The sequence below is a fragment of the Ornithorhynchus anatinus genome, chromosome 4 (assembly GCF_004115215.2).
Source record: "Ornithorhynchus anatinus isolate Pmale09 chromosome 4, mOrnAna1.pri.v4, whole genome shotgun sequence".
Classification (NCBI taxonomy): domain Eukaryota; kingdom Metazoa; phylum Chordata; class Mammalia; order Monotremata; family Ornithorhynchidae; genus Ornithorhynchus; species Ornithorhynchus anatinus.
This window is the reverse complement of record NC_041731.1, coordinates 28,097,541-28,121,734: the sequence shown is the minus strand read 5'-3', so window position 1 is coordinate 28,121,734 and position 24,194 is coordinate 28,097,541. Positions and strand designations below refer to the sequence as shown.

Here is a 24,194-nt window from a genome sequence, read left to right as displayed (position 1 = left end):
TTAAAACGTTACAGCAGGAACAATTCCCAGAATAAGAGCTTCTGAACTACCTTGCCAAGGGTTAGAATGAGGCAAGAGCCACTACACTGCTGCATCTGAACACACTGGCAAAAGGAGGAATCTGAAGAGCTGCATAACAGTGGAGAGGACTGATCCAGAACATGGAGAAAGTAATCTGTTCCCCAGATTTGCTCCAGAGACAGTGGTGCTCCAAAAAGGAGATTGTCACAATGAGCTCTTCTCTGAGAAGAGAGCTGTAGGGGACTCAAGTATGGGTTCATGTGACTATTTCACAAATAAGTAACTTCCAGCTACATTTATCATTGGATTTTTTTTTCTTCTTAATGATGAGATTTGAGAGGGGGGAGGGCTTGGGGAAGAAGGGATGAAGAAAAGGACCAGAAATGGTAGGCCGATTGGGCTGTTCTCCTGATAGATTCCCTCCTCTTTGTGACACTGAATAATGATAACTGTGGCATTTGTTAAGCGCTTACTATGTACCAGGCACTGTACTAAGTGCTGGACTAGATACAAGGTAATTGGGCTGGACACAGTCCCTGTCCCACAAATTGGCCTCCCAGTTTTCATCCCCTTTTTACAGATGAGGTAACTGAGGCATAGAAAAGTTAAGTAACTTGCCCAAGGTCACACAGCAGACAAGTGGCAGAACCGGGATTAGAACCCAGGACCTTCTGACTCCCAGGTGCATGCTCTATCAGCTAAACCATGCTGCTTCCCCACTTCCTCTTTGGGGTCAGAGATACTAACCACCCTGCAAATTCCTGAGGAATTCTTTTCCCCAGGAGGTCAATTATACTCCTGGAGATGGAGTCCTGAAAAAGGGAGTTGATTTTTAATTGGTGGTAAATGCTGTAGCTGAAGTGAAGGCAACAACTTCTTTGAGATGGTAGTGTAGCTTGTTGACTGGAGTTTTGCCCTCCTCCAAATGGTATATTAATTTCATATTTTTATAGTGGCTTTCAGTCTTGACTAACACACACAAAGAATGGCTCTCTGTGGTATCAGGGTAGTGAGCATGTTGAATCAGTCCTCTGATTTAGGGTGACTCTGAACACCAATAGGAATGTCACTCATGGTGTAGTGGATAGAGCACGGGCCTGGGAGCCAGAAGGTCATGGGTCGAAACCTGGCTCTGTCATGTGTCTGCTGTGTGTCCTTGGGCAAGTTACTCAACTTCTCTGTGCCTCAATTACCTCATCTGTAAAATGGGGATTGAGACTGTGAGCCCCACATGGGACAGGGACTGCGTCCAACCCATTTTGCTTGTATCCACCCCAGCGCTTAGTACAGTGTCTGTCACATAGTAAGCACGTAATGAATACCATCATTATTATTATTATCTACAACTAAAGGACTAGCATTGATCAGAATGATAGAAGAGAACCCAAAAAGGAATTGTCTTAGTGCCTAATACAGCATTTTGCACATTAGAAGTGCTCAGTGGATGCTTGTGAGGTACAGCCAGTTAACAAATATTCATTGTTTCTAGGCCCTCAGGATAGAGGTTCAGCATAGTTATGGCCTGTAAAGATATTACATTTGAATAATAATAGTGTTGTCATTTATTAATAATAATAATAATGATAATAATGATGTTGGTATTTGTTAAGTGCTTACTATGTGTAGAGCACTGTTCTAAGCGCTGAGGTAGATACAGGGTAATCAGGTTGTGCCATATGAGGCTCACAGTTAATCCCCATTTTACAGATGAGGTAACTGAGGCACAGAGAAGTTAAATGACTTGCCCACAGTCACACAGCTGACAAGTGGCAGAGCCGGGAGTCGAACCCGTGACCTCTGATTCCGAAGCCCAGGCTCTTTCCACTGAGCCACGCTGCTTCCCCAGTATTAACCAATTACTGTGTACAAAGCACTAGCCAAGTAAAGTTGATATAAAATAATCAGATTGGATGCAGTACCTGGCCTACCCAAAGCTCAGTTTATTAGGCAGTCAGTAATATTTATTGAACTCTTCCTGTGTATGCAGCACTGTACTAAGCTTTTGGGAAAGTACAATATAAAAATATAACAGACACATTTCTTTCTGACAACGAGCATACTGTCTGAGATTCCAGAGGGTGCGCTATTTACAAAATGGAGCCAAACTGTAAACTTTGAGTCAGAAACTGGACTGGTAGACTGGAGAAAGTATGTATATTAATTATGGTATTTGATAAGTGCTTACTATGTGCCAAGCACTGTTCTAAGCACTGGGGCAGATAGAAGGTGATCAGGCTGTCCCATGTTGGGCTCACAGTCTCAATCCCCATTTTACAGATGAGGTAACTGAGGCACAGAGAAGTTAAGTGGCTTGCCCAAGGTCACACAGACAAGTGGCAGAGGTGGGATTATAACCCACCACCTCTGACTCCTAAACCCGGGCTCTTGCCACTAGGCCATGCTGCTTCTCGGATTAAAAGCAGAAAGATAAGAAGAATCCACCTTTGTAATGAGATCAAGATAAGAACCCTGGGACTCTGGGGAGCAGGTAGATAGTTGGGGCAGAATTCACTTTGACAGGTAAAACATGAACTGCAGGAGTAGAGGTCCTGAGAGAAAAGGCCAGTTGGAAGCAGCATGGCCTAATGGACAGAGCATGGGCCTGGGAATCAGAAGGATGTGGCTTCTAATCCTGTCTCCACCACTTGTCTGTTGTGTGATTTGGGGCAAGTGAGTTCGCTTCTCTTTCCTTCAATTACCTCATCTATCATATGGGGATTAAGAGTGCGAGCCCCATGTGGGGCAGGAACTATGTCCAACCTGACTAACTTGTATCTACCCCAGTGCTTAGAACACTGCTTGACACACAGTAAGTGCTTAACAAATACTTTAATTACTACATCTGGGACTCCGGAAAGTGTTGAATCAATGAATCCCCAAACCTGAGAGTGTTGAGAGGTACTACTGAGAAAAGAGCAGCCTCTGCCATTGCTATCCCTGCTACTTCAGAGTCCAGACCCTCCCTCCCCATCCTTGAGCTTCTACTCAACATTCAGAGGGAGACATGTCTCATCAAATTGCTTGGCATCTCCGTCTAAAATCTTGTGCTAACACCTCTTCTTGAGTGACATCGACCTTTCAGGGCGATTATTAACAAGAGGACTTGTCAGCATCTGTTACCAGTCTCTATTCCTAATGTTACTCCTACATGCAGTTCAGATTGACATGAGCAAATGGGACCTGGGCAATGTAGATGCATCCTAAAATTAGGTGGAAGAAGGAGACATTTGGTTTAAACCTCACCCAGACAGGGGAGGTCTCTCTGAACCGATAATGAAACCGACTCCTAATGGGAGGGGTGGGTGCCTGTCTGTTATTATCACATTGATGGGGAGTGGGATGAGGGGGTGGTGAGAATATCAGAGTTTGCCCCTGACACTTTCATCCAGGGGAGGATTTTAGGGATCAAAGGAGTACAGTAAAAGGACACATTCATCTTTGATCATTGTGTCCCTCCTGTATTCAGGCTCAGTTTAGCTTAGAGGAAGAAAAGACTTGGTGGATGCTTCAGTTCAAGTGAAAAATCCTGAAGGCCTTTGCAGAGTCCTGCTCATGGGATTCCCTAAGCCAGGAGGGGCAGTGGCAGATCCTAAGTGAAATTTAGGTGAAGAGGTATGAATGGCCTCAGTACTGAATTCTCTATTCAGGTAGTTGTACTGGTCCAAAGTTAGATAGTTGGGGTCTGTGTGTGGGTGTGTGTGGGGGGGTGGGGGGGGTGAGTCCCATGTTGGAACTGTTGGGTGGCCAACAGAAGGGACTAGGCCCTGAGCTACAGGGGGGGAGGAGAACTGAGTAGATGAGCAAAGCAAGGAATGGTAGTGTGTGCAGAAGGAAAAGACTAAACCTCCAGTTGGTACAAATTCCATTTTTAAAAGTATACGCCATCATCATTATTGTCAACATCATCATAATCAGCAGTCAGTGAGTACTTTTTATTGAGCTACTGCTTTATGCAATGCACTTACTAATTGCTTGACAGGGTACAATCAAGTTAGAAGACAGAATCCCTTCCCTCAAGGTGCTTATAGTCTGGATTATATTCTCTTTCCCCTTTCTGTATCACCTATTAGTACCCTTCAAACATTTGATAGTCACCTCACCTCCAGCCCCACAACATTATATGCTGATCCATAATTTATTTTAATGTCTGTCTCCCCTTCTCGTCTGTAAGCTTCTCACGTGGCTCAATGGAAAGAGCACGGGCTTGGGAGTCAGAAGCCATGGGTTTGAATTCCATCTCTGCCACTTGGCAGCTGTGTGACTGTGGGCAAGTCACTTACCTTCTCTGTGCCTGAGTTACCTCATCTGTAAAATGGGGATTAACTGTGAGCCTCACGTGGGACAACCTGATTACCCTGTATCTACCCCAGTGCTTAGAACAGTGCTCTGCACATAGTAAGTGCTTAATAAATACCAACATTATTATTATTACTGTGGGCTGGGAACATGTCTTCCAACTCTGTTGTATTCTCCAAAACACTTTGTACAGTCCTCAGCACACAGTAAGTCCTCAACAAATACCATTTATTGATTGACTGATTTTCACCATGTGCATATCTCTGTTCTAAGGTGTTTCACACTTTGTTTAGTTTAGATCCAGTAATGACATTTGAAAACCCTTCCAAGTCATACTGTTTGACTGTCATTTGGGAAAGGTGGGAAGGGTGGGTGTAAGTGCCCATTCATCAAGAAACTTGATGCCTGAGGAAGGAACAGTGTTGATCTCATGGCTTATCTCATAGAGCTCCTGGCCTCCAATATTTCAGGTTTTCACTTTGCTCCACAAACTGAACTCTAAACCTCAACAGACAGGAAAGAGCATGGCCTAGTGGAAAGAGCTTGGGTCTGGGAGTCAGAAGACGTGGGTTCTAATCCTAGCTCCATCACTTGCCTGCTGTGTGAACTTAGGCAAATCATTCAATATCTCCGGGCCTGATTTCTCAGCAGCAAAATGTGGATTCAGTATCTGTTCTCTCTCCTACTTTGACAGTGAATCCCATGTGGGACAGGGACTTTGTCCTACCTGATTAAGTTCTACCTACTCACTGTGTAAATCAGTGCTTGACATATAGTAAGTTCTTAAAAAACACCATAAAAAAATGAGACCCCCACTTACAGGAATAGCCAGTCTGCCCTCCCAGGCTGGAAAGTCCTGATTCTGAACCAAAGAAATGCCATCCCTACTGACCATGTTTCACCCCTTGTCTGACAGTCCCTCTTCCCTACTTAGTAAGATCTCCTCTTGTCAGGTCTTCCTATTTAAGTAATATTCCCCAACTGAAACAAATGTTTATGCAGAATCAATCCTTTTGGAAATTAACAGCCTCTCTGTTTGTACAGACAGAGCTGTCACCCTGTTCTGCTGAAAGGTGACATTTAGTGCTTCTTCGCTTTTACTCTCTCATTCTCCAGCCGAGGATGTTAATATTTTAATACACTTAATGGCTCACCAGGACTCTCAAATCCTTCTCCATGTTTCACCAGTGACAGGACTTCTTTGTGATCTGGATTTTTGAGAGAGCTACTTCTTTCTGTCCTGTCCCCATTAGCTAACCCCAGCGGACATGAGGCCCCAAAGGCAGGGTGTATGAGCTTTGTAGGTCTGATTCAATATCCTTTGTCTCTCATCCTCTGGCCAAAAACATTTAGAAGTTAAGTCCCAAAGACCCTGGTCGGAAGGGGTAGATAAATCAATCAATTGTATTTATTGAGTGTTTACTAAGTGCAGAGCACTGTACAACGTGCTTAGGAGAGTACAGTACGAACAGAATTAGTAGACACATTCCCTTCCAGTAATGAGATTATAGTCATCTAGTCTGAATGATGAAGTAATTGATAATGTATAATTTAAAGAGATGTATAAAAGTGCTGTGTGGTTTGGGGTGGGGTAAATGTCAAGTGTCCAAGGGTCACAGACTGAAGTGCATAGATGATTCAGAAGGGAGAGAGAGAAGGGGAAAAGAGGGCTTAATTGGAAGAGGGCTCATCTCTTGGAGGAGATGAGACCTTAGTAATGCTTTGAAGGTGGAGAGTGGTGGTCTGGTGTATGAGGGTGGAGAGTAGTGGTCTGGTATATGTGGGTGGAGAGTGGTGGTCTGGTGTATGTGGAGGGAGAGGGAGTTTGAGGCTAGGGGGAGGATGTGGGAAGGGGTTAGGCGGCGAGGCAGATGAGATAGGGGTAAACTCTCTCTAGAAGAGTGGAGTGGTTGGGTTAGGCTGTAATAGATTAGTAAATTGAGGTAGTATGGGGCAAGCTGATTGAATGCTTTAAAGCTAATGGTAAGTAATTTCTGTGTGATGCAGATGTGGATGGGTAGTCACTGGAGGTTCTTGAGGAGTGGGGAGACATGAACTGGACATTTTTGTTGAAAAATGTTTCTTGCAGGAGAGTGAAGTATGGATTAGAGTGGGAGAGACAGGAGGCCAGAAGGTCAGTGAAGAGGCAGATGCAATAGTCCAGGCTGGATAGGATAAATCATTGGATTAAAAACATGGTAGCAGTTTGGAGAGGAAAGGTCAGATTTTTAGCAATGTTGTGAAGGTAGAACCAACAGGATTTGGTAGCAGATTGAATATGTGGGTGGAATGAGAAATGAGCCGAAGGACAAAGCCAAGGTTTTGGGCTTGTGAGGTAGGGAGGAGAGTGGTGTTGCCTACAGAGTTGGGAAAGACGGGGGAGGACAGAGTTTGTCTGGGAAGATAGGAGTTTGGTTTTGAACATGTTTAATTTGAGATGTCTCTAAGACACCCAAGTAGATATGTCTTGAAAGCAGGAGGAAAGGTGAGATTTCCAGAAAAGAGGGAGGTCAGGACTGGAGATGTCAATTTAGGAATCATCTGCATAGAGATGATAATTGAAGCCATCAGAGTGGATCTGACTGGGGTGGCATTCGGGGGCAGTGATGGGGTCAAGCTGTCCATCTGCTGGGATTTTAACTAGTCCCTTTCTCTCCAAGGGAAGAAGCTATGCTGTCCACTTACTTTGAAACCATCAATGATCTGCTAGCCTCATTTGGGCCCGTTCGGGACTGTTCGCGCAACAATGGAGGCTGCACGCGCAACTTCAAGTGTGTGGCGGACCGCAAGGTGGACTCCTCTGGATGTGTGGTATGTCTGTCCCAGTCTGTGAGGACCAGGGGATTCTTCACCAATAAGCAGTCTATGAGGCTGGGATCCTGGGTGGGAGAATGTGCACAATATGGGAAAATCAGTCGGCTTCAAGGGTTCGGCCCCTAGAACGCACTGGGCAGTGCTGTAGCATTCTTGAGACATGATATGCAGCCAACATTTATCGAGGCTCGCTGTGATCATTACTCTCTGGGGAGTTCAAAGGAAATTGAAGATGGTTTGCTTGCCCTCAAGGAGCTTGTGATTTATTAGGGGAAGCAGAGCAAATGCATGAAAACATGTATATGCATGACCCCTAATACAGATTACCCATGATTAGTAAATATAAGGGACATGGGCATTATGAAGCATATTAAGGGAAAGGGAAATTATTGGATGGATTGAAGTGACATAATCAGTATGAGTATCCTGAGTGGATCTGACGGACCAATGAATTCCGTCACTTTCTTCTGCAGGTCTTTTAACTTTGCTTCCTTTCTTTCACCTGCCCCTTCCTGGGCTTCATGATTGATCTCCTATAGTTCCCTTCTTCAATCTTGCCCCTCTCCCTCGAAGGATTTCGGTCTTTTTCTTACCCCATCCTGTTAGATGGACATAGTTATATGATATGGCTGTAATTATATCTCAGATGAAAATAAAAAACCCTGTTCTTGCAAAACAGACCCCAAAAGTGAAGTTTAAACACATCCCACTGAGTTATTGACATCAGTTCCTGAGAGAAATTGAGACTTCCAGTATACATCTTAAAAATGGGTTGATATTCACACACCCACACTCAGGGGTTCGATTCTGATGACAGAAAACATCAGTAGAGGGGAAACTAGTAGAAATTTGCAACCCTCCTCCAATTCCATAAAAACTTCTCCCATTGATGTTTGAAGTCTAACAATGGGCTATAAAGGATTGCTCACCATATGGTGAGGCCTTTCTTGGGAGAGAAAAATGGCTTGGCTTCCAGCAGACCCACTCCAGGCACCAAGAGGAGAGATCAAGAACTTCACCTGGACTTCTCAATCCCCATGTACCTCTGCAAATGAAAAGTGCAGGATATTAATAGCAATAGTTTTGTTATTAAGCAATTAGCATGTGCCAAGCACTCTACTAAGCCATGAGGTAGATACAAGATAATCAGGTCAGACACACTGTCTGTCCCACATGGGGCTCACAGTCAAAGGGGGATACATTTAATGGGGATTAAATAGGAATTTAATTGTGCATTAATTGGCACAATAAGTACTTAATATCCATTTTACAGATGAGGAAACTGAGGGACAGATAAGTTAACTTGCCCAAGCTTGCACAGAAAGCAAGTGGCAGAGTCCAGGTCCCCTAAATCGCAGTCCCACATTCATTTCACTAGGTCATGCTATTTTTCTGTGAAGTAAAATCTAAGGAATCTCTACTGTTCCCAAACCCTGTTTAGAAACAGTACATCCCCTTTGGCTTCTGGGTGCTGTAGGTAAATCTTCTCCACATTCCTCTTCACTCAGGTCCCTCATTTCCACTTCTGAAAGAGGTCCTGGTGCCATATTTGTTTGCAAGACCACACAGTCTAATATGTCTTTCTCCATCTCAATTTTTCTTTGTTTTACTTTTTTTCTTCCTTTGGTTCTTGCTTATATTCCCCCCTTCTTGTCCCTAGTTCTTACCATTTTTTCTTGTACTTGTTAAATGCTTACTCTGTGCTAGGCACTGTACTAAGCACTGGAGTAGAAACAAGATAATTAAGTTGGTTACAATCCTTGTCCCACATAAAGATCACAGTCTAGGTTGGAGGGAGGAGAATTTCATCCCCATTTTACAGAAGAGGTACTGAGGCCCAAAGAAGTGTAGCTACTTGCCCAAAGACATAGCAGACAAGTGGCAGAGCTGAGATTAGAACAAAGGTCCTTGGATTCTGAGGACTATTGCTTTCCAGTGGGCCACACTACTTCCCTGTTGCCCTCCAATTCCTCTCTACATCCTCCTGGCCTACTGCCAAAGACACTTCCAAGGTGTTTCTTCCCCAGAGGTACAATAAATCCCATTTGGGTCTGAGGACTTCGGATACTTGGTGAGTGAGGAGGCCGAAGTCAGCTTTAACTCTCAAGAGGTTACCTGATCTCCTGTTCTGCTGGCAGGAAGATCTGTAGTATAAATAACTGCTTAAGAAGGCAGCAGGACAGCAATTTTGTCTTGTCGAACCCAGCAGGATTCTCAAAAGACTGTTTTTAACCAGTAGTGAGACAAAGGATTTTAGGTCCTTCAGCGGCTTCCCAATATCAAAGACTTTAGGCCCTCAGTCTTGAACTCAGTTTGAGAAGAACAAGAAAACCTAGTTAATGTCCTGAAAGGGACTCCCAACCCCAATTTTCCTTCTCCTATCCCGATTCACCCCTCTCCTGAGAATTGCCACCTCAGAAGAATCGAAGAGTTGGACAGAGCCAGAGAAAGAGAGTGTGTGGGTGTGTGTGTTTGCGTGTGCCAAGAGACCTGATCTTTGCAATAGATACAGAAAACTGTGAGCCCCATGTGAGACAGGGTCTGTGTCCACCCTGATTATCTTTTATCTACCCTAGTGCTTAGAACAGTGCTTGACGCATAGTAAGCACTTAAATGATTATAATAATAATTGCATTTGTTTTCCATGATGATCCATCTGGCTGTCAGATGCGGAAGAACCTTGTATGACCATTTCCCCACCAGCAAAGGACTAAAGCAGAGCAGAATGTAAGGTCCTTATAGTCAGCCTGTATTTATGTATTCGTACTTGAAGATGCAACAAATCTGGCATTTTCTGAAGTCCTTGAATTATTAAGCATACCCTAAAGAATGTGCAATGGAAATACATATACACACACGTACAAGAGGGCCTGCAGGTGATTATAAACCACTTTCAGAATCAATAAAGTACTACAGGCTGACAATTAGACCAAATAAGCCTGAAGTTATGTGGTAACCTGTCCCTGAAAATCTGACATACAAGCAAAAATCTTAATCAGCAACAGAGATGAATGTTGTCCCCCCACTTGGCTACCAAGAGTGCACACTGTCTAATCATGCAAGGGATGGCATAAAAAGAAAGAATCAGATAAAGGAGGCTGGCTTGTCCTTTGGGAAATGGACAGATGGCAGATCTGTGCCAATAGGACAGCAGATTTCAATTTTACAGTGGAATTTATAGAGCAACTGGAGTGTGCAGGCTTTTATGTGATAGTGAGATCTGGATTTACCTCAGACATCACATCTGGATTAGAGATTGGTTACATCAGGACCACCTGTCTGTGCTCCTCAACATCAATTTGCAAAACAGTATCACAGATAAGGAGGATATGTAATGAGGTGGAACCATCAGCATCCAAGCAATGCTTGTCATAGCACCCCTTCCCTTGGCAGGATGTGAGTGGAGGATGGACACCAGCAGGGAGCACTATCAGCTGCCTTTATATTAAACTTAAGTAGAAAGGTTGTAAACAAAGAGGATAGAAGAAATATTTTAAAGGAAAAATAATAGTAATAATAATGAAAAATATATTTGTTTAGCACTTCCTATATGTCAATCCCTGTGTTGAACTCTGGAATATATTTAATCAGATCAGCGAGGCTTAGTGGATGGAGCACGGGACTGGGAGTCAGAAGGACCTGGTTCTACTCTCAGCTCCACCACATGTCTGCTCTGTGACCTTGGGCAAGTCACTTCAGTTCTCTGTTCCTAAATTACCTCATCTGTAAAATTGTGGATTAAGAGTGTGAGCCCCTTGTGGGACAGGGATTGTGTCCAACCTGATTAACTTGTATCTACTGTAGCACTTAGTACAATGCCTGGCACATAGTAACTGCTGAACAAGTACCATTATTATTATCATTATTATTATTATTAGATACAGTCCCTGTCCCACAAAGGGCTCACAGTCCAATTAGAAAGGAGAACTGGTATTTTATTCCCACTTAGAGCAGAGGAAATTGAGGCAGAGAGATGTGATTTGACCAAGGTCAAACAGCATTCAAATGATGGATCTGGACTAAGAACCCAAGTCTTCTGACTCCCAGTCCTATGTTCTTTCACTAGGCCATTTTACCTTAAATGGTGAGGCATGAAAATTAACATTAAGGCCAACCATTTTACATGAGGCAATTAGAAATGGGGTATTCCAGTGCTTAGATTACTTGGAGTTAAGTCGTCTGAGTGGAGGCCTGGTTTCTAGTCCTAGGACTGACAGAGCCTCAGGTAAGTCATGAGACCTCTCATTTCAGTTATCTCATCTATCAAATGGAATTTTAGTTCCTGCCTCACAGGAGTCTTGTAAGAATAAAGTGGAACTTGTAGTGTCAGAGCATTTAGGAAAAACACAATTGCTGTACACATTCAAGGTATTAATTTATCCTGCAAGAAGTGCTGGAAATTGAATTTCTTCAGCTCCCCCAGTCAGTCTAATGACTTCCAGGGTCAAGAAAAGGCAGGACAGAGAGTTATGCTTTTTTTAAAAAAAATGGTATTTGTTAAGTGCTTACTATTTGTCAGACACTATAGTAAGTGTTGGAATAGGCACAAGATAATAAAGTTGGACACAGTCATTGTCCCACTTGGGGCTTACAGTCTTAATACCAATATTACAGATGAGGTAACTGAGCCACTGAGAAGTGAAGTGATTTGCCCAAAGTCTCACACAGCAGACAAGTGGAGGAGCTGATATTAGAGTTGAAAAGATAGATTTTCAGGACCAAGTTCTGAGGTCCTAATCCTTGCTTGATTTTCTCTCAGGTAGAAGAAAGCTGAACTGGGTAAACTAAGGCAAGTTCTTTCTAATGGTAATAGGAGAAGGTGGTTTTTTGGATTGCTGGGTTCCCTCCATATGTCCTTCTGTGCCTTAGAGGTTTTTCTTTTTTTATGTTATTTGTTAAGCACTTACTATGTACCAGGCAAGGTACTAAGAACTGGGAGAGATACAAGTTAATGAGGTGGACCCAATACTTGTTCCACATGGGGCTCCCAGTCTTAATACCCATTTTACAGATCAGGTAATTGAGGCCCAGAGAAGTTAAGTGACTTGCTCACAGCTAACAAGTACCCAAGTCCTTCTGACTCCCAGACCTGTGCTCTATCGCTTAGGCCATTTGCTGCTGCTCATTATTCTTCCCCAGTACTTAGTACAGTGCTCTGTGCAAAGTAGGTGTTTAATCAATACCATTTGTTCTACCATAATACCATGGAGCAGAATCAAATATGGGGCTAGATACTTAGGGTAACAAATATTAGCAGTGGGCAGTGATGCTTAATTTGCATGCCTGAAATAAGGAAAGGATTGTCAGTAAATCATAGAGGATTGCTTTGTGTGTATATACACATGCTTATATATCTACACACATACTTATATGTCTTACTTCAATTAATACGTATACAAATATGAAAGGGTGTTTTTTTTGCTATGACTAAATAACCCAAGTGATTCTGAGAAGTCAACAGTTCTTTAGACTGTAAACTCATTGTGGTCAGGAAACATGGCAGTGTGGCCTAATGGAGAGAGAATGGGCCTGGAAGTCAGAGGACCTGGTTCTAATTCTGACTCTACCAATTGCTTGTTGTGTGACCTTGGGCAAGTCATGTAACTTCTCTGTGCCTCAGTTTTCTCAAATGTAAAAATACGATGCATGTTCTTCCTCATAATTAGACTGTGAGCCCCATGCAAGACAGGTACTGTGTCCAACCTAATTACCTTGTGTCTACCTCAGGGCTTAGAACAGCGTTTGAACAGCTCTCAATCACTTTGCGCCCTCCTACATCACCTCCCTTCTCTCCTTCTACAGCCCACCCCATACACTCCACTTCTCTGCTGCTAACCTCCTTACTGTGCCTCATTCTCGCCTGTCCCGCCGTTGACCCCTGGCCCAGGTCCTACCTCTGACCTGGAATGCCCTCCCTTCTCACATCCACCAAACTAACTCTCTTCCCCTCTTCAAAGCCCTACAAAGAGCTTACCTCCTCCAGGAGGCCTTCCCAGACTGAGCCCTCCCTTTCCCTCTGCTCTTCCTCCCCTCCCCATTGCTTCTACTCCCTGCCTCTGCTCTACCCCTTCCCCTCCCCATCCCCTCCCCAAAGTACCTGTGTATGTTTGTACATATTTATTACTCTTTATTTTGTTAATGATGTGGACATATCTATGATTCTATTTATTTTGATGGTATTGATGCCTGTCTACTTGTTTTGTTTGGTTGTCTGTCTCCCGCTTCTAGACTGTGAGCCAGTTGTTGGGTAGTGATTGTCTCTATCTGTTGCCAAATTGAACATTCCAAGTGCTTAGTACAGTGGTCTGCAAACAGTAAGCGTTCAATAAATATGATTGAATGAATGAATGAATTGTAAGTGCTTAACAAATACCACAGAAAAACACTGTCATATTATACTCTTCCCCAGCACTTAGTACAGTGCTCTGCATGAAATAAAGTAATTCTCTTGAGCTTCAGAGAAAATTCCACATTTTGAAATACCCCTCACACCATAAAAGGAAAACTCTAGTTAATTGCTGAGGGGCCTGTGGTTCAGGAAATGATTTCCCTTCATTTTAACTTAGGCTATCTCTTTCTAGTTGTTCTAATATCAAATTGAAAGGAAATCATTATCGTGCTGACCCAACAGCTTCTGAATATCTGACGTACCTTCTGTCACCCATTGCCTTGCTTCCTCATCCTTTCCTGCTTCCCTTTGCCATTTCGTCCAAGAAACAGATCTGTGTCACACATATTGTCAGAAACAATCATGACTGTGATTTCCATGGACTGCAGTGAGGCAACAGGGAGGTACCCTTTTTTAGCAATTAGGAAGGAACAAGATAGAAATTGTCGATAAATTAGAGGCCCAGCTTTCTTCTGGATTGCAAGAGAAGCAGCAGAAATGGAAATTTGTGTCTGTCAGGAAAGTAAAGAGGATTCCTTCTCCCCCATGCCTTCCTGTCTAATGGCTAATTTGGGTGGTAATTAAAGGAAACCAAAACAAAATAGGACAGGGAGAGAGAGAGAGCAAGAAGAGGCAGTGGAGTGAGAAATCACCGTGGAGTCTGTCCCAGACCTGAATAACCAGGGTTGAATTGGCCCCTTCCACACTGGCTGCTGCTCTCGCTGCAAGGTAGCAGTGGAGAAGGTGGGAATGGATCAGACTCTGGCCGGGGCATAAATGGGCCCCTAATTTGTCCCCTCTGCAATATCAGCTTGAGTGAAGCTGTGGGGGCTGAGGGAGTGGGGAGACCCTATAAAATTCTATCATATTTCATCCAGAGAACCAAGAAGGATCAAGGTGGAATAGGGGAAGGACAGTCTTTTTCACCTCTTTTCAAATGGGAGGACAGGATTATTTCTGTTGTTATCCAAGGGAGAGGTGAAAGTCAGCTGTCTTCATTTCTCTCCATGTTCCTCCTGACACAACCACAGTGAAGAATGTGTAGCATTGTGAAAGAACAAGATTGGCATTCTGGAAAATGGAGTAGGTAAGTAGGAGCCTCTATCACTCTAGAGAAGGAGGTTCCATGCCTCTCTCCATATGGAACAAGACTCTTAGCCCTCTGTTTCCTGAATGTTGGTCCCCCTTCCCTTTGCCCCTTCCTCATCTCTCATCCAATCAATTGATCAATAATCAATCAGTGTGTGTGTTTGTGTGTGTGTGTGTGTGTGTGTGTGTGTACACACATATATATGTTATGTTGTTTGTTAAACTCTAGACTGTAAGCTCATTATGGGCAGGGATCATATTTGCTAATTCTCTTGTATTGTACTCTCCCAAGGGTTTAGAACAGTGCTCTGCACATAGTAAGCACTCAATAAATACCTCTGATTGATTGACTTATTATGTTCGAGCCACTGTACTAAGTATAGGGGTAGATAATTGCTAAATCAGGTTGGACACAGTCCATGTCCCTCATGGGGGTCTCAGTCTTAATCCCCATTTTACAGGTGAGGTACCTGAGGCACAGAAAAGTTTAGTGATTTGCCAAGGGTCACACAGCAGACAGGTGACAAAATGGGATTAGAACCCAGGTCCTTCTGACTCCCAGCTCTGTGCTCTATCCACTAGACCACATTGCTGCAAAGCACTATGCTAAGTGCTTAGAAGAATGCAATAGAGAAAGTAGACCCAATCCCTTCCCTCAGAGATCTTACCATCTGGGAAAGAGAGACATTGAAATAAATAACACATAGAGGAGGCAATCGACTATTAGGATATGAGCATAAGTCCAACAGGGACAGGGTAGGTGGGGGGAGTATGTGCTTATGGAAGACTCAAGTACATAGGGGATACAAGAGGGAGGGAAAATAGGAAAATAGGAGGTGAGTGACTAATCTGGGAAGACTTTCTGGAGGAGAGTAGGGATGCAAAGATGGGGAGATGGATGATCTGTCAGTTATGAGATGGGAAGGAGTTTCAGGTTGGAGTGAAGGCCTGAGCAATGGGTTGAAGGTGATAGAAGGGAGCAAGGTGTACTGAATAGGTAATGAATGGTCAGCCAGTAAGTGAGCCAATAGGTGATTCAGAAGGGGAAAATATGGCTTGTAATTTTTTCCTCCTTTTTCTTTTTCCCCTTCCTTCTCTCTGAGTCTTTCCCTTCTTAGTGCCCTGCTAGCCTCAAGTGACATCTATAGTTTAAATACTGACTCCTAATCCTGTGAAGGGTGAAGTTGTTATACCACATTAGTGAGCTAAGAGTCTCACTAGAACTGCTCTTTCGTTGTTTGTGCTCTCTCCTTCTCTTCCCACATTTCTCTGTCTCCACATCTTCTTTTTCTACTGTCTCCTCTTCAGATCAATCCTTTAGATACCCTGCAATTGCCATATCCTCAGGGCCTAAGACTACCAGAATTTATGCCAACAGTCTTGCCAGGAGAAATGGGCACACAGAGATTTCCCTTTTGGTTAATTCCTAGCTCTCTTTTGTCTGTGGTCTTTTCTTCTTTCTCCTCTTTAAGGATGGAGAAACTGTTTGAAAGGGGCAGAGAATTAGAAAAGGGAATGGGTCAGTTAGCAGGTAATAAATTGGTCTATATTGATCAACTGTTTGGCAGGCTGCTCTGTAGCATCAGGAATGCAGAGGACAGGTGCCAGGGCTGGCAACTGACCTAGTGGCTGTTTAAAGACTTGTTAAAGCAGTACAGGAAGGCATATCTACCCTGTGGCCCTTGAAGCAGTACCCTTCAGGACAAGGGCCAAGAGAGGAGTTTTGGACTGGTCCTTAATGGGAGGGTGATGTTGGTCATGAATTTTGGATGGTGACACATTACTAGCTATTAAATGGTCAACAGCAAAGAGAGACAGGGTGGGGATGGAAGGTTGTGAGTTAATGTGGAGGGGAAGAGCTGAGAGAAAGAAATTGAATGAAGATTGTTTTCTGATGGAAGAGAAACGGCCACAGGGATCATTTCTCTGATTTCCACTCTCAATACTGGTGGGCTAATCATCTTCCTTTTATACCAGGAACTAGGGTGAGGGAGAATGGATTTTTGCAATTACAGAGCTAATTGGTAGGAATCTCTTTTATAGAAATTGGCTCTCTAGTCTGCAAAAGAGTCTACATCAAGAGGAAGAAATAGTCCTGGGACCAATTAGGATTTTTCAGGCTGGGGCCTCCTCAAATTTTCTCCAACCATCTAGTTGGCCGTATTGAGTTTTCTCATAAAGGATCCAAACAGGACCCCAAAGGCAGGACCACAAATGATGATATTTTGTTTTGATCTACCCAGCAGAGATGCGGCTTCTTAAATCGTTTTAGTCTCCCCGCTCCATCTTGAGTCCAGTTTCATCTAGATTGAATCAAGGACAAAGAGACATCCAAAATTTGGCAATCAGGATTTTTTTAATAGTATTCATTAAGTGCTCACTAGGTGCCCCGCACTCTGTTAAGTACTTGGGTAGATACAAGCTAATCAGGTTGGTCAAAGTCCATAGGACTCATTGTCTTAATCCCCATTTTGCAGATGAGGTAACTGAGGCTCAGAGAAGGTAAATAACTTGCCCAGTGTCACATACCCAACAAGTGGCAGAACTGGGATTAGAACCCAGGTCTTTCTGATTCCCGGGTCAGTGCTCTATCCAGTAGGCCATGACAAACTGCTTTCTTTTGTGTATATTTCTTCCTTTCCATTTCCTCTTCCCAGGTCTCACTGTCGCTTCATAGAACTTGTGGCCACTCCAACCCACATTCTTAAATCTCGAGTGCTATGACCAAACATTCCACATTAGATAGGATGGCTACTCATTTTAGGGCTCCACTACTTGGGGATCCCCTAAATGGATCTGTTGGGAGGGCGAGCAGAAGACCCAACACCTGCAGTGTTGGCTATGTGGTAGCAGTGGAAAAGTCGGGGAAGAGGCTGTCTCTGTTGCTCTGCCACAGCTGAAATAGATTCTGGCCCAAGCATTAGGACAGAATTCTGAATCAAAAACTCCAAGATAAAGCCAGCGGTGATAATGGGAAACTTTCTGGAATGGGCTGGGAAGTCCAGGCAACGGGAGCTCTGATGCAGCTAGCGGGAAGTGCATATATCTGTGGATGTATGTTATTGTGTGTCCACCACTCTTGTCTTCTGCCTTATTTCTTCCTTCTTCTACCTACCTCTGTCCCAATCTCTTTGTCCTCTCCTTTATCAGTTCCCTATTTCCCCCATCCCTACCTCTCTTTCTTTGACTCTTGCCTTTCTATTCCTCTTGGTCTCCCTGTCTGTATACCTCACTGACTGTCTCTCTCTGCCTTACCTGTCTTTTCAACCTTATTTCCGGAGGTCCCACCACCCTAGCCCACTCTGAGTTCCTCAAAATACAGTCACTTTAAAGCAGGAGTGGAGTATATAAGTCTGGACTGAAAACATCACAAGTTCAGAAAGCTAGGAATGACAGAATGTAATTTGGTTAGTCTGGAAGCCTTCTCAAAACCCAGATTCATGGCAAATCAGATTATACCTGGGGTACTTGGCACATACAAACACCGGTTTCTGCATTTACTCTCCAACTTGGGAAGCAGTAAGGTAGAGAAGCAGCGAGGCCTAGTGGATAAAACCTAAGCCTGGAATTCAGAAGGACCTGGGGTTCTAATCCCAGCTCTGCCACTTGTCTGCCATGTGACCTTGGGAAAGTGAAATACAATAGAGTTGGTAGACACAATTACTACCTACAAGGAGTTTACAGGCCAGAGGATCAGTTGAAAACTGAAGCCCTACCTGTGGAATCTATGACAACGGAGAGGAAATATGGTGACAAAAGAAAATGTAAATCACTTAGGCATCATCCCTTCAATGAGGAGATTTTGTTGTTCCTGTAGGTGAATGTATTGGAAGGGGAACTTTGTTTTTGGATATTTTACCAGGTTATACCTGCCCTCGATTCATTGATTGAGAATATTTCCCTAAGGCCTCCTGTGTATGGAGCACTGCACTAAGCACTTAGGAGAATTCAATAAAAGTAGGAGAGACAGTTTCTGCCCTTGAGAAGTTTACAGTCTGATGTGGGGGCTTACAATCTGTCAGGAATATCTGTTGCTCTGCCATTTGGAGAAACATGAGTAACATGGCAGGGCACCTATCAGCCATTGGGAAAAATGAACATATTTCAGGGGTCAAATGCAAGGAGACAGTTATGACTCATTGAAAAGGTGCCAGCAGGTCTATATCACACAGCAATCAGGGGCAGTGCTAGAGACATACATGTAGGAACAAATCTATGGGATGGGAGAGGAAACACTGTTGACACAGAAGAAAGGATGGAGGGTTTGGAGCAGTTTTCTAAGACCTGACCTTGCTTACCTAACCTCATTTGAACTTGAGACTTTTCAGTTTTCTCTTTGACTGTGGGGTCATGAGTTAGTTCTCCGACACACAGAATGATGATGATGTTGGTATTTGTTAAGCGCTTACTATGTGCCGAGCACTGTTCTAAGCACTGGGGGAGACACAGGGGAATCAGGTTGTCCCACATGGGGCTCACAGTCTTAATCCCCATTTTACAGATGAGGTAACTGAGGCACAGAGAAGTTAAGTGACTTGCCCAAAGTCACACAGCTGACAAGTGGCCGAGCCGGGATTCGAACCCATGACCTCTGACTCCAAAGCCCGTGCTCTTTCCACTGAGCCACGCTGCTTCTCTGAAGCAGAAGCCCTCTCTCCCCTCCTCTGCAGGCTCATTCGCCAGTCAACGGGACCAACTCACCCAGACCTGCTCTGAAAGATGTCAGAGTGGCCAGCCATACAGTTGAGATGAATAGTGAGAAGCACCGTGACTTAGTGGATAGAGCACGGTGCTTGGGACTCAGAAGGACCTAGGTTCTAATCCTGACTCCAGCACTTATAATAATAATGTTGGTATTTGTTAAGCGCTTACTTTGTGCCGAGCACTGTTCTAAGCGCTGGGGTAGACACAAGGGAATCAGGTTGTCCCACGTGGGGCTCACAGTCTTAATCCCCATTTTACAGATGAGGTAACTGAGGCACCGAGAAGTTAAGTGACTTGCCCAAAGTCACACAGCTGACAAGTGGCCGAGCCGGGATTTGAACCCATGACCTCTGACTCCAAAGCCCGTGCTCTTTCCACTGAGCCACGCTGCTTCTCTATCTGCTGTGTGATCTTGGGCAAGTCACTTGACTGCTCTGAGCCTCAGTTCTCTCATTTGTAAAATGAGGATTAAAACTGTGAGGCCCATGTGGGACATGGACTTTGTCTAACCTGATTAGTTTCTATCTACCTGAGTGCTTAGAACAGTGCTTGGCACATAGTAAGCACTTAACACATAAGATCACTATTAATATAGAATCAGTAGTGCTTTGGGGACCATGGATTTCAATCAGGCATCTGGTGGTGGGAGGAAAGAGGGTATTTCCTGTATTTTTTTTAATGCTTTATCAGTGTAAACCTTTGGGTTCCATTTGTATAACCCAAACAATGACCCAGAGAGCAAGGATCAGGAATAAACACTTCACAGCTTCAACAAAAAAATGCATTAGTGTAAGAAAGGAAACATTGTGAATGTGGAAAGGCCTCACCCCCGTCCACTGCTCTTCCACTAGCTGAAAATATAATACCACCCTGGATTTTTGTAACAAAGGTTGTCAGGTGTTCTGAAGGCAATTATTTAATCTGTATCAAGAGTGTCTCATTGGGGAGAGAAGCAATTGGAGGGAAGATAGGTTGCTAAGTACTCGTGAACTCTGCACTTAGCACCACCTTAACCAACCACCCTCTGCCTTGAGCTTCTGCTTTCGAGTATCCCCAAGATCTCTTGTGCAATTCTCTGTGATCTTTAGTTAAGGATCTCTTCCAGAAGCAGCTGGTGTTTTTACTGTGTGAGGGGACTGAAAACAGCCAAACAAACTGGGCTCCTGTATGTAACTTGTAACTTGTGCATCTGTAATGCTGCTCAATTGGTAGGGTATAGCATACCACCTTCCTTTCCATCCCGAATAAAGTGTCTGAGGTATAATGTGAAAGCATCATCATCATAACACTGTCTTCTCTTTTAATGATATTTGATATTCTATAAACCCCTGACATTTGTAGGCTTTTTTCTTGTTTCTTTTTGGGTGGGTGGCAATACTTCCCCTTATCTTTGTGAATTTAGAATAACCCAATTTTATTGAAGTACATTTTTTTTTTTTTAGAGAAACTATGATTTTGTCTATCTCACTGCTGAACCATTGCCCATGTCCCACCTTTGGCCTGGAATTTCCTCCCTCTTCATAGCTGACAAATGTTCACTATCCCCACCTTCAAAGTCTTATTAAAAGCACATCTCCTCCAAGAACCCTTCCCCGACTAAGCCCTTTTTGTCTTCTTCCACTGCTTTCTGCATCATCCCGAACCTGGATTTGCACCTTTTATTCACACCTCCCTCAGCCCCACAGCACTTATATATATGTTCATAATGTATTCATTTATATTAACGTTTGTCTCCCCTCTAAAGGTATAAGCTCACTGTGGACAGGGAATAAATCTACCTTCTCCGTTATATTGTACTCTCCTAAGTCCTTAGTTTAGCTCTTTGTACACAGTAAGCATTTAAAGTTGATTGATTGATTGGTTAGAGGACACAACTCTATTTCATCAGAAAGAGTAGAGAAATCAAAATCATTTTATAGAACTCTAGATTATTCACAATGGGAGAACCACAGGCAGCTCTGGTGGATTTATCTGAGGAAATTGAAGATTCTTCAATATGGAAAACCACAGATTGAGAGGGACATAATTGAAATTTGTAAAATCATGGATGTATAGATAGGATGCACCTAGATATGTTGTTCTCTAAATGCTGCAATAGACTAGGTACACCATAAATGAAGCCGATAGCCTCATGATCACAAAAGGAAACACTTTTTCATGCATGAGGGTGGTAAATATGTTTCCCAGGAATTTGAATATGAGCAACCTATCAGAGATTCAAGATGGGTTTGGACAAATGCATGGAATATTGGAACAAAGGTTAGATAGAATGGTTAAGAAGGCTTAAATAGAGGAAATTAGAGATGTGAGATGGTATGCTCTTTTCTGTCATGATGGATTTCCAGGAGGGCAATCATTTTCCATGTGTCTTGCTGCCACTTCTAGAGACCCAACATTGGATGAATGGGTTATTGGGCAAGTCATTTAATGGAACTGTTCACAGCCTTATATTCCTGCCTCCTGGACTTGTTAGGTTCTCAAAATCTTCCATGGAAGAGATTAACAGGGAGGCATCAGTACACATGATCAAATTGGAATGCCCTTTTGTGGGTTAAAATAAATAGTGTTTACAGTTATAATAGAGAGTAAGCATGGCCTAATGGGAGGAACACAGGCCTTGGAGTCAGAAGATCTGGGTTTTAATCCCAGCTCAGCCATGTGTCTGCTGGGTGACCTTGGGCAAGTCACTTCTCTGTGCTTCAGTTACTTCATCTGTAAAATGGGGATTAAGACTGTGAGCCCCACGAGGGACAACCTGATTACCTTGTATCTACTCCAGCGCTTAGAACAGTGTTTGGCACATGGTAAGCACTTAGCAAATACCATAATTATTAATAATCATTATTATTATATTATTGCCTACTAGGTGACGTAAGAAAGCCATGTAATGTCTCTGTACCTATATGTTTAAAAAATGGGGATAAAATTCCTGTTCCCGTTCCCCTCGCTCTTCAACTGTGAGCCCCTCGTGGGACAGGAACTGGGTCCAGTCTGATTGTTTTGTATTTACCCCATCACTTAGCATGTAGTAAGCATTCAATAAATGTCAACATTAGATGTTCAATAGGGGCATCCAGGGGTTGGGAAATAGAAGAAGGGATTTTCAAGGGGGGTGGATCTAAACTCCAGTTTGCCTCATTCCTGAGCTCAGTTTCTAGAAGAATGCCTGCCAGCCCAAGAATAGAGATGGGCAGAAGGAACCTTCCAAGATGCAACTGAATAGCAGTCAATCTGTTAACCATATTTACTGAGCATTTCCTGTATGCAGAGCACTGTATTAAGTACTTGGGAGAGTACAGTGCAACAGTAAACAGATACATTCCCTGCACACAGTGAGTTTATAGCCTAGAGGAGGAGACAGACATTAATATAAATAAATTACAGATATGTACATAAGCGCTGTGGGGCTGAGTGGTAGGGGAAATGAATAAAAAGAGCAAATCATAACAATGCAGAAGGGAGTGGGAGTAGAGGAAAGAAAGGCGTAATCAGGGAAGGACTCTTGTAGGAGATGTGGCTACAATAAGCCTTTGAAGGCAGTTAGAGTAATTGTCGGATATGAGGAGGGAGAGTGTTCCCGACCAGAAGTAGGATGTGGGTGGGAGGTTGTCCGTGAAATAGATGAGACTGAGGTACAGTGAGAAGGGTAGCATTAAAAGAGTGAAGTGTGTGGGCTGGGTTGTAGTAGGAGAGTAGTAAGGTGAGATAGGAGGGGGCAAGATGATTGAATGCTTTAAGGTAAATGGTGAGGATTTTCTGTAGCCAGTAGCACTCCCTTAATCACAAGGCTCTTCTATCACCCTTGACTAATTTTTCAGTGACTGTGAGAGGATCATGTCCCATTGGAAGGGCAGGCAGTGTGATCTAGATCCAACTGTGGAACAGATATGCTGTGCGACCTATTGCAAATCACTTCTTAGAGCAGCAGTAATTCCCAGTGGAGGAAACAAAGGCCTGAGAGTGAGAAGACCTGGGATTTAATCCCAGCTCTGCCACTTCCTTTCTGTGTAGCTTTAGGCAAGTCACAATTTCTCTGTCTCAGTTTCCTCATAAGTTAAAGTGGAAGCTCAATACCTGTTTGTTCTCCCCCTTATACTGTGAACTCCACGTGGGAAAAGAATTGTGTTAAGGCCTGATTATCTTATAACTATCCCAGTGCTTAGCACATTGTTCAGCCCATATTTAACAGTGAACAAATATCATTTTCCAACTCTGCCTATTCTGTTCTCTTCTGCAAAATCCCGACATACCAAAAATAGATTGAGAGTTAGTAATAAAAGCACCTTGAAGAAGCATACTAAAGAAATACAAGATATTATTAGATCCTCAGAAAAAAAGGCAGAAGATAAAATCAGGTTTGAGGGGATGTGCTCTCACTGCCCTTTGGGCCTTTATTTAAGTTAGTGCCTTGGGAGGGAAATTACTCTTGTTAGTTTGAATATCATCGCACTTTTCATGTCTTTTCAAATTCTTCGTTGACTTATTTCTGCTCCCTAACCTCTTTTATTTCCCCTCAAAGCACTCCACTCCAACCTAATTTTTGCTATAGCTGATGGGGACATGAAAGTTATCAAGCAAGGGTATTTCAAAGCCAGGGGAAGGGGAAAATTTGATTGGCCGATACCAATCACAATGGTCTATTTAAAAAACAAATTGTTCATGGGGAGTGAAATAGCTAGAGGGTTTGAGAAATTGGCGGAAACACATTAGCCTCTGGGAAGCAGTGATACTGAGGTGGAGGCCATGCATTTGTGTAAAGGCCATTAATGAGACCCCCCCAGTGGAGAAAAGTGCCATTCTCCATTACTTCAGAATGGTCCAGGGCCACAATTTTCCCTGAGAGTTGAGGACCAGTGTGTAGTCCTGGAGTTAGAGCTGATTT

General features: G+C 43.4%; 1 protein-coding gene across 3 annotated transcripts in view; it reads left to right on the top strand.

Moving 5' to 3' along the window:
* Positions 1-24,194, top strand: part of ASTN2 (astrotactin 2) — an 869,558-nt gene that overhangs the window by 438,779 nt on the left and 406,585 nt on the right. For all 3 annotated transcript variants that reach the window (XM_029062728.2, XM_029062730.2, XM_029062729.2), the window contains one exon: positions 6,978-7,128. In XM_029062728.2, the coding sequence (XP_028918561.1) occupies positions 6,978-7,128 (151 nt within the window). The remainder of the gene's footprint in view (positions 1-6,977; positions 7,129-24,194) is intronic.